The 11,138-nt window shown below is 48.0% G+C and overlaps 1 protein-coding gene across 2 annotated transcripts in view; it reads right to left on the reverse strand.

The window, feature by feature from the left end:
* Positions 1 to 11,138, reverse strand: part of AXL (AXL receptor tyrosine kinase) — a 33,886-nt gene that overhangs the window by 1,310 nt on the left and 21,438 nt on the right. For both annotated transcript variants that reach the window (XM_003802089.3, XM_003802088.3), the window contains 7 exons: positions 9,551 to 9,646; positions 9,341 to 9,418; positions 8,680 to 8,772; positions 8,172 to 8,293; positions 7,472 to 7,581; positions 4,000 to 4,159; positions 3,296 to 3,432 (listed from right to left, as the gene is read on the reverse strand). In XM_003802089.3, coding sequence (XP_003802137.1) covers positions 3,296 to 3,432; positions 4,000 to 4,159; positions 7,472 to 7,581; positions 8,172 to 8,293; positions 8,680 to 8,772; positions 9,341 to 9,418; positions 9,551 to 9,646 — 796 coding nt within the window. The remainder of the gene's footprint in view (positions 1 to 3,295; positions 3,433 to 3,999; positions 4,160 to 7,471; positions 7,582 to 8,171; positions 8,294 to 8,679; positions 8,773 to 9,340; positions 9,419 to 9,550; positions 9,647 to 11,138) is intronic.

The following is an 11,138-nucleotide window of genomic DNA, read 5'->3' on the forward strand; positions in this document are numbered from 1 at the left end:
GGTTAGTGTTTAATGAAGGTGCTAGAGCAGAGATTTCCAGTGTTGCCTCTAGAACAGACTCTGGCATCACAGGCTGCCTCTGCCACTTACAAGCTGTGCTGGTTTAAAATAGGTCCATAGCCTGGGCATGGTGGCTCACACCTGTAATCCTAGCACACTGTGACACCAAGGTGAGTGGATTGCTTGAGCTTAGGAGTTCAAGACCAGCTGAGCAAGACCAAGACCCTGTCTCCACTAAAAATAGAAAAACTATTGGAGCATAGTGCCACATGCCTATAGTCCCAGCTACTGTAGTCCTAGCTCGGGTCCTGAGAGCTGAGGTAGGAGGCTTGCTTGAGCCCAGGAGTTTGAGATTGTTGTGAGCTATGATGATGCCATGGCACTTTACCCAGGACAACTGAGTGTCTTGAAACGTAATATAAATAAAATATGTTGGCTCAGCACTGTAGCTCAGTGGTTAGGGCGCCAGCCACATACACCAGAGCTGGCAGGTTCGAATCTAGCCCGGGCTTGCTAAACACCAATGACAGCTACAACCAAAAAATAGCCGGGCGTTGTGGAGGGTGCCTGTAGTCCCAGTTACTTGGGAGGCTGAGGCAAGAGAATCACTTAAGCCTAAGAGTTTGAGGTTGCTGTGAGCTGTGACACTACAGCACTCTACCCAGGGTGACAGCTTAAGACTCTGTCTAAAAAATAAATAAAATATGTCCACATACAATCTTTGACCCTCGTCTCTGCAAAAGATGGAGACTAAATCCCCTTTCTTAGAGTATGGGCAGGACTTAGTGACTTGTTTCTGACTTGGCAGAAGTGATGGTGTGACTTCTGAGACTAGGTCATAGAAGGCATTGTGGCTTCCTCCTTGCACTTCGTATTGGATCACCAACTATGTTGTGAGGAAGCTCAAACGGCACTTTCAAAGGGTGCACGTGGCAAGGAACTGAGGCCTTTGGCCTTGGCCATATACATGAGCCACCTTGAAAGTGATCATCCAGTCCCAGCATTCAGATGACTACAGCCCCAGGTAACATCTCAACTATAACCTCATTAGAAACCCTGAGCCATCAGGGCACCAAACACATGCACTGAGGCTGGCGGGTTTAATCCCAAACCAGGCATGCTAAACAACAGCGACAATGGCAACAAAAAAATAGCCAGTATTGTGGAGAGCTCCTGTAGTCCCAGCTACTTGGGAGGCTGAGGCAAGAGAATCACTCAAGCTGAAGACTTTGAGGTTGCTGTGAGCTGTGATGCTATAGCACTTTACTGAGGGCAACATAATAAGACTCTGTCTCAAGAAAAAAAAAAAGAAAAACCCTGAGCCAGAATTACCCCACTAAGCTGTTCCCAAACTCATGACTTTCAAAAAATGTGTGAGGTAATGTTTGTTGTTTTAACCTGCTAAATTTGGGTATATAGATTACTAATACACCAGCTGTGCAACCTCTGGCAAATGACTAACCGTTAATGATACCAATCTACCTCATGTGGCTGTGGTAAAGAACAAATAAGTTGGCTTAGTGCCTGTGGCTCTAGTGGCTGAGGCGCCAGCCACATACACCTAAGGTGGTGGGTTCAAATCCAGCCCCGGCCTGTCAAACAACAATGATGGCTGCAACCAAAAAATTGCCAGGCATTGTGGCAGGCACCTGTGGTCCCAGCTACTTGGGCGGCTCAGGCAGGAGACTCACTTGAGCCCAGGAGTTAGAGGTTGTTATGAGCTGTGATGCCACAGCACTCTACCCAAGGGAATAGCTTGAGGCTCTGTCTCCAAAAAAAAAAAAATGTTAGCTATTATTGTTTCTATCCTTGACTTGGAGTGCCTAAGGATGACCAGGGGAGTCTGAAGCCCCAAGGTGTCTCCTCTTGATCCAAGCAACATCCCCTCTTTCTTTTTTTTTTTTCTTTAGAGACAGAGTTTCACTTTATTGCCCTAGGTAGAGTGCTGTGGTGCCACAGCTCATAGCAACCTCAAACTCCTGAGCTTAGGTGATTCTCTTGCCTCAGCCTCCCAAGTAGCTGGGACTACAGGCACCCACTGGAATGCCCAGCTATTTTTGTTGTTGTTGTTGCAGTTTGGCCAGGGCCGGGTTCGAACCCACCACCGTCGGTATATGGGGCCAGCGCCCTACCCATTGAGCCACAGGTGCCACCCCATCCCCTCTTTCTTTTATATTTTTTAAAATTTGAGACAGAAGGCTGGGCATAGTGGCTCATGCTTGTAATCCTAGCACTCTAGGAGGCTGAGGCAAGTGGACTGCCTGAACTCAGGAGCTGGAGACAGCCTGAGCCAGAGCAAGACCCCATCTCTAAAAATAGCCAGGTGTTGTGGCGAGTGCCTGTAGTGCCAGCTACTTGGGAGGCTGAGGCAAGAGAATCACTTGAGCCCAAGAGTTTGAGATTGCTGTGAGCTAAGACACCATGACAGTCTATCAAAGGTGGCAAAGTGAGACTTTATCTCAAAAAATAAAATAAATCAAATAAAAAAATAAATTTGAGACAGAGTATCACTCTATCACCCAGGCTAAAGCCACGGCATCATCATAGCTCACCTCACAGCAATCTCACACTCCTGGGCTTAAGTGAGCCTCCTGCCTCGGCTTTACAAGTAGCTAGGACCACTTGTGTACCCACCATCATACCCAGCTAGTTTTTCTATTATTAGTAGAGGCAGGGTGTTGCTCTTGCTCAGGCTGGTCTTGAACTATTACTTAAGCGATCACCCACCTTGGCCTCCCAGAGTGCTAGGATTATAGGCGTGAGCCACCACACCTAGCCACACATTCTCTTTTCCTTCAAAGTGCTGGCTAAATGTCATGCCTTTCTGCACATACCCTGACACCGTAAAGGTTGATAACATGTCCTGACTGATCCTGTGAACATCTCAGGGGATACCTAAGAGTCTGCAAACTGGAGGGTCCTACACAGAGACCTGGATGTTGAGCATCTGGGGGAAGTGTGGGGTGCTCAGGAATCTGGGATGAATTAGAGGTCTCTGGGAGTAGAGGGTCCCAGAGGCAGGGCCACCAAGCAAGATTGCACGGTTATACCCTGGAGGAGGGAGAAAGGGGCTGATCCAGCCTGCATCCCATGCACAAGGCAAGGGAGAAGTGGAACCTTTAGCTCATTTACACCTGGTTGGCTAGTGGTGGTCCTACTCAAAGCAATATTCTGAGAGATTCTGTCCAGGTTTCAGAGGGCTCTGGATATGTTAGAGCCATGTGGGAAAGCTTTGGGGTTTGGAGTGAACTCTGAGATTGAAGGAGAGGGTCCTGAGGGTCCTAAGGGTCCTCACAGTCCATCCAGACAGTCCACAGGCTGCTTCAGGCGATTTCCCTGGCGCAGGTAGTCGTAAATCTCGCTGTTCTCCACTCCTGGGTATGGGGTTTGGCCCCGTGTGGCAATCTCCCACATTGTCACCCCAAAAGACCACTGTGAGAGACAGAAGGGAGTGATTAGGGAGTCTTTCCTGTACAAGGTCACTCCCCCAAAACAGGTTCATGGGCACAGACACACTTATGTACGTGTGTTCACAGCTATCCCAATAGGTGCAACCCAATATTCAGAGAAATATGTTGTCACAGGTGTGAACACACATATAGATGAATTTTGCGGATGCACAGATATGCTCACTCTCATACACGTTTACCCCCTTCACGGACACATGATGTTACGTGTCATCCTGCACATCCTGGCTGTACACATTGTATGAGTTTGGGCACATGCATGCTCTGTCACTGCTGCTTCTCCTAACCTGAACTGTCCACACTACCACTATGCACACATGGGTCTGTATATGTCCTGGGTGTGTGCACAGAAGTCCACATGCCCCCAGACATGCCCAGCCTGCACGGACATGCCCAGCCTGCATGGACATGCCCTTGTGCAAGGAAGTCCACAAGTCCCTTTAAGTCCCATGTCCACAGCTACAGAAGCAGGGCAGGTGATGGTCAGGACATGCCCTCTGATGGTTCCCCATTTCTGGTGGGGTATACATACCACATCACTCTTGCTGGTATAGACGCGGTCAGCCAGGCTCTCAATAGCAATCCACTTGACCGGCATCTTGGCAATGCGTCCCTGGCGGTAATAGTCCCCATTGTAGATCTTCTTGGACAGCCCAAAGTCTGCCACACACACGGACATATTCTCATTCAGCCTGCCCGGATTGGGAAGACAAACAGTCAGCATGTCAGTCACCTCCATTGGGGTGCCTGTCATGGCTTTCAGACACATCTTAGCCTCTTGCCCTTGCTGTCCTGTCTAGGGGTGGGGATCTGTGTCCCAACCCCTGGCCCCAGTCCGGGAGGAAACTGCTTCACTTCTTGTTTCCTCTGTAAAATTAGGATGGAACAAGGAACTTCCTAAGGCCTTCCCAGCTTTGGCTTTTTGCCAGATTCTAAGATCCTTCCTAAGGCTCCTTGGGTTTGATTCTCTGATTGAAAAAAAAAAAAGAGCAGGAATGGTGGCTCACACCTGTGATCCTAGCATTGTGGGAAGCCAAGGTGAGTGGATTGCTTAAGCTCACAAGTTCAAGACCAGCCTGAGCAAGAATGAGACCACATCTCTACTAAAAAACTAGAAAAACTAGCTGGGCAACATGGCAAAAGCCTGTAATCCTTAGCTACTCAGCTATTCGGGAAACTTGAGCCCAGGAGTTTGAGGTTATTGTGAGCTATGATGATGTCACAGCACTCTACCCAGGGTGACAGAGTAAGACTGTCTCAAACAAAACAAATAGTTTTCTTTTTTCTTTTTTTTTTTTTTTTGAGACAGAGCCTCAAGCTGTCCCCCTGGGTAGAGTGCCATGGCATTACAGCTCACAGCAACCTCCAACTCCTGGGCTCAAGCGAGTCTCCTGCCTCTGCCTCCCAAGCAGCTGGGACCACAGGCGCCCGCCACAACGCCAGGCTATTTTTTGGTTGCAGCCGTCATTGTTGTTTGGCGGGTCCGGGCTGGGGATTCGAACCCGCCACCTTAGGTGTACGTGGCTGGCGCCTTAGCCGGTTGAGCTATAGGTGCCGAGCCACAAATAGTTTTCTTAAAGTATGCTATACATAAAGAAAGGTGCACAGATCCTAAGTGTAAGTAATCACAAGTGATAAGTAATTCAGCTCACTGAGTTTTCACCAAAACACCTATGTAACCAGAACCAGAACATCCTGTGGGGCACAGTGGCTCACGCTTGTGATGTTAGCACTTTGGTAACAAGTGCTAGTGGTAAGTGGATTGCTTGAGCTCAGGAGTTTGAGACCAGCTTGAGTAAGAGTGAGACCCTGTCTCTAAAAGTAGCCAGGCACTGTAGTGGGCACCTGTAGTACCAGCTACTTGGGAGGCTGAGGCAAGTGGATCACTTGAACCCAAGAGCTTGAGGTTTCTGTGAGCTATGATGCCACAGCACTCTACCCAGGTCAACAGAGTGAGACTCTGTCTCAAATAAATAAATAAATAAAAAGAAACAGAACATCCACAGGACAGATGTCCATGCAATGGAATTCCACACAGCTAGGAAAAAGAACAAACCACTGACACACACAACAACATGGATTCATCTGAGAAACATATTGTGCCAATGACACCAGATACAAATGAGTACAAACTACATGAGCCCACTTGGACACCACTGAAGAACAGATGAAACTGGTGCTGGTGACAGAAATCAGAATAGTGGTTACTATTGTGGGCAACGACTGGGAAGGAGCACGAGGGAGGCTGATCTAGTGGTGGTTATGCCAGTCTGCACACACATGAAAGTTCATTGAGCTGCACATACACAATGACATATACAATGTGTCTCAGTGTATGTGAAATATACATCAATTTTTTTTTTTTGAGGCATAAGAAAGAAAGACTGGGTGTGGTGGCTCATGCCTGTAATCCTAGCACTCTGGGAGGCTGAGGTGGGTGGATCGCTTGAGCTTAGTTCAAGACCAGCCTGAACAAAATCAAGACTCTGTCTTTAAAACTAGCTGGGTGTGGTGACGGGTGCCTGTAGTTCCAGCTACTTGGGAGGCTGAGACAAGAGACTTGAGCCCAAGAATTTGAGGTTGCTGTGAGCTATGATGCCACAACATTCTACCGAGGGCAACAAAATGAGACTGTTTCAAGAAAAAGAGAGAGAGAGAGAGCCCACATTACCAGTCTCCACTCCCTTCTAGTAAGTACCCCTCCAAGGGTAACCACCATCTTCACCTTTAGTGGTGCCCACTACTTTTGCTTGATTTTGTGCTTTATATAAATAGAAGATTCCCTGATTCTTGCATCTGATCTTATGGAGTTCTACTTTTTTGTTGTTGTTGTTGAGATGAAGTCTCACTCTGGGTATAGTGTTATGGTGTAATCATGGCTCACAGCAACCTGAAACTCCTGGGCTCAAGCAATACTCCTGCCTCAACCTTCCAAGTAGCTGGGACTACAGGTGCCCACCACAATGCCTAGCTAGTTTTTCTATTCTTAGTAGAGACGAGGTCTCGCTCTTGCTCAGGCTGGTCTGGAACTCCTGAGCTCCAGGAATCTTCCTACCTCAAACTCCCAGAGTGTTAGGATTACAGGCATGAGCCACAGTGCACAGCCTAGAGTCCTACTTTTTAAAGAATTCATAATTCCTAGCCAGAGACATGGGCTCAGGCAATGACCAGCCAGAAGAGCCCTTGGAAGCCTCAGATATGCAAAGAGATGACTTTGAACTGCTGCATCCATGGGAGGTACTGCAGGTCATGTGGCTATGGAATATGTGGGAGGCTCGGGGTAGTGGTCAGTAGCCAGGTAACGAAGTATTTTGATCTTTGAACTTAACCCCAAACTCAACAGGTACATAACAGTTGACGATACATCTTGATTCTCAGTGTCATTGCCACAGAGAAGACTTGATAGGAATCAGCCCAAATTATAGAAATAAAGGAATTTTCATTCCGACTCAATCTATTCAAGATTTTAGAAGTACCTTCCAGTTTATAGGAAATACAGGGGACAGCAGAACAAGGCAAATGCCATCACAAGGAAATAGACACTCTTACATGAGGGACATCCAAAAGAATATGCCATAAAAGTATAAAAAGGGGCCGGGCACAGAGATTACGTGTGTACACCACCATGCCCAGCCTGGTTCTGGCCTATATTCTGCTTGTCCCTTGGCGGGGAGTCTGGTCTTTTTATCCAATGTGGCCCCTTCCCAAGGGTAGCCACTCAGCATAGAGAGGGACAGAGGAGAGGCTGTCATGTCACCACTCCCCTTTACTCACCTCATGTTATGTATACTAAGCCTGTCCTCTCTTCTCTCTCCACACCCCAATACTCCTTTAAGATCTCAGTTCAGGGTCCACCTCCTCCAGAAAGCCTTCCCATACCCCTTTGCTGACTAAGCTACCCAAGTTCTAAGTTCTGAGCTGCTCTGAGGGAGTACCTAGACCCCTTTCCATCCCGGGAAGGAGTAGGAGGTTGAGGGGAGTGCTTTCAAAGACTAGACACTCACATGCAATTCCTGGCAGCCAAGTCCCGGTGTATGAATCTCTTGGTACTCAGATATTCCATGCCACTGGCGATGTCTGCCATGAACTTCACTAGCATCTGAGTGGGCAGGAACTAGGGGGCCAGGTTTGGGAGGAACAGAGGTCAGCAGAGCCCCCGAGATCCATCTCTCCTTTCTTCCTGCCTATCTCTGCCTGTGGTGGTTCCCTATGGCTCTGAGAATTAAATCCAACCCCTTTGCACGGCCCAGGATGCCCTATAAGGCTCCTGTCTCTCTCCCTGCCTTACTCTCTGACTTGATTTCCTATGTTCTTACACTTGATAGACACTCCAGCCAGAGGCTTCTTGTCTGCCATGCCTGTTCCCACCTCTAAGCCTTCGCCTGCTGTGCCCTCTGTTGGGACTGCTTGTGGCCCAAAACTCCATACATTCTCCCCACCCCTCCTTCTTTAAGGTCACCTCCTCATTGGGGCCTTTCCTGTCCACCAACTAGTGGCCTGACCTCCTTATCGTTTATCTTACTTCCTAGCACTTAAATTACCTTGCTTATGTATTTGTTTAGCTTATTTATTGCTGGTCCCCTCACTGGAACACGTGATCCATGGCAGCAAGCTCTCCGTTGCCACAGTCTACCTGGTATCTGAGTAGTGCTGAGTACCCAATAGATGCTCAATTAGTGGACTCAATGATGAAATGCCTCTCACCATTGGCTGGTCCCCGAGCCTCGAGTAGAGGAGGAAGCTGTGTAAGTCTCCATGTTTCATGAAAGGCAAGATGACCACAGGGGCTGGGAAGCCCTCTCGTTCAGAACCCTGGAAACAGACACCTGAGACACCCCAGGGCAGCACTGTCACTCCTGCTAGGTGAAGCCAACCCCCACCCTAGCCAGACTCCAGCCTGTCCTTCTGCCTCCCCCTCAAATCTAGCCTCGGCTTTGGAGGGGTGTGGTAAGGACCAAGCTTCAGGGAAGCCATTTCCAGCAGAGTTCCCAGGGATGTTTCCGGAGCCCTCCTGGGGAACTCAGCTATTTCTGGGAATGGTCAGAGGTCACATTCCAAGCTGAGGGAGAGTGGGAGGGGGAGCCTGCAGACTTTGAAGGAGGGGGTAGCAGGAAGCCTGGAGGTTTGATCTTCCCAGTGCCAGAGGGAAGGGTGTCCCCTCCGGTGTGGCACCTTGGGGCCTGTAGACCCCTTGAATCTGTCCCTCCCTCACCGATGAGCCGCATGACATTGGGGTGGTCGAATTCCTTCATGCAGACAGCTTCACTCAGGAAATCCTCCAGCTCTGACCTTGTGCAGATGGCAACTTGGGGGAAAGAAGAAGGTGGATGAGGATGACAGAGAGAGGATGCTCCTCATCATCATTTCATCTTTATCAAACATGATTACCATAGTAAATACCAAGTGCTGTACACAGCAGTTTACATGGATTAACTCATTTAATCCTCTGAGGCACTACTGTTATCATCCCTACTTTAAAGATGAAGAAACTTTAAAGATGAGAAAACAAAGGCATAAAAACTTAAGCAACTTGCCTAGGAGCACACAGCGTGGAAGTGGAGTAGGAAGGATTTAGATCCAGGCAGTCTGATCCCAGGGTCCATGTGCTCACTACCACCCTAGGCAGCTTCCTGGAACCTTCCCACCAGCTCTGGGGACCGCATATCATGATAATCCCATTTTACAGTTCAGGACACTCTCTATTTTCATTTCCTTCTATTGGAATATCTGGCATGGGCTCCATTTCCCATCTGGAAACACTGGGTTCTATGCTGAGGCTAATTTGCCATCAACTGCTGCCCTCCTGCCTCCCCGGGGCCATAGGGGAAGGGTTGGGGGGTCCCATGTGTGTGCACATGCATGCCCAGACTCACTCTTCATCGTCTTCACAGCCACTTTGAGGACGGAGTCGTCCTGGTTGAGCTGGCCCTCCATCACGGCACCAAACTCTCCTGTAAAGGGTGGGAGGGAGACATTGATCTCAGGTGGGACCTGTGGGGATTGTATTTCCTATAGTTGGGTAGGGGTGGGAAAGTGGAGGATCTCAGGGTTTAGGAAGACATGTGAATGCTAAGGGGACTCACCTTCTCCCAGGGTCTTCCCCAGGGCCACCTTGTGCCGGTCTACCATCACATCCCGAAGCTTCTCCTTCAGCTCTTCGCTGATGCCCAGGCTGTTCACTGCAGGTAGGGTGGGGGTAGACAGAACCATGGAGCAGGGCTGGCACTCGGGTAACACTCACCCATAAGGATACACCCAATATTAAAATACTGACATACTTCCACATTGGTTCAAAATTAGCTACTGCCCTGAGCACCCCTTCATCTCTACCCTAACTATTCCTCTGGACCTCTAGAACCTGCCCTCAAAGCAGCAACAAAGGATTAAGGCATGGCCACAATCTTGCTCCAGTAGGTACCCTGATGAGTCAGTACCCTGCTGGATAAATTGTTAAAAATATTTCTTTTTTGTTTGTTTGTTTTGAGACAGAGTCTCACTCTGTCACCCTGGGTAGAGTGACCATGGAGTCAGAGCTCATAACAACCTCAAATTCTGGGGTTCAAGCAATCCTCTTGTCTCAGCCTTCTGAGTAGCTGGGACTACAGGCACTCACCACATCGCCCAGCTACATTTTCTATTTTTAGTAGAGATGGGTCTCACTCTTGCTTAGGCTTGTCTAGAACTTCTGATCTCAAGCAATCCACCTGCCTTGGCCTCCCAGAGTGCTAGGATTACAGGTGTATATGTGTGTGTGTGTATATATACATCATATATATACACATATTTATATTTATATATATATTTATATTTATTTAGGCCAAGTGCTATGGCTCATCCCTGTAACGTCAGCACTTTAGGAGGCAGAGATGGGAGAATCACTTGAGGCCAAGAGTTCGAAACTAGTCTGAGCAACATAGTGAGACCCTGTCTCTACAAAAAAATAGAACAATTAGCTAGTGTGGTGACATGTCCCTGTAGTCCCAGCTACTTGGGACACTGAGGCAGGAGTATCTCTTGAACCAGGGAGTTTGAGGTGTAAGCTATGACCACACCACTGTCCTCATGCCCCGACAAAGAGTGAGACTATGTCTCCAAAAAAGAAATTTCTTTTTACTAAAGTATAATCTGCACAAACCATAAGTAAGCAGCTCAGTGAATTTTCACAAGCCAAACACAACTGTATAACTAGTGCCCAGGTTAACAGCAGAACATGACCTGCCCTCCTGGGGGGAGCCATGTTGTTGGCTTCTCTAAATAGATCAGTTTTTGCTGTTTTGAATGTTATAAAATGAAAAGCACATACTATATTTTCTTTTGTGTCTGTCTGCTTTCACTCAACATCATGTGTATGAGATAGTTGTAATTTGTTGTTGTTCAGTATAGTTATAATTTATTCATTTTCATTGCTGTATACTAACAGTTCTCAAACTAATAGACCTCAGGACCCCTTCATATTGTTAAAATTACTGGGGACACCATAGAACATTTATTTGTTTATATGAGTTTTATATATATGTGTGTGTGTGCGTGTGTGTGTGTGTGAACATTTACTGCCCTCGGTAGAGTGCCGTAGTGTCACAGTTCATAGCAACGTCCAAATCCTGGGCTTAGGTGATTCTCTTGCCTCAGCCTCCCAAGCAGCTGGGACTACAGGCACCTGCCACAATGCCC

Source organism: Otolemur garnettii, unplaced genomic scaffold, assembly GCF_000181295.1.
Source record: "Otolemur garnettii isolate 467f Iridium unplaced genomic scaffold, OtoGar3 scaffold00233, whole genome shotgun sequence".
NCBI lineage: Eukaryota > Metazoa > Chordata > Mammalia > Primates > Galagidae > Otolemur > Otolemur garnettii.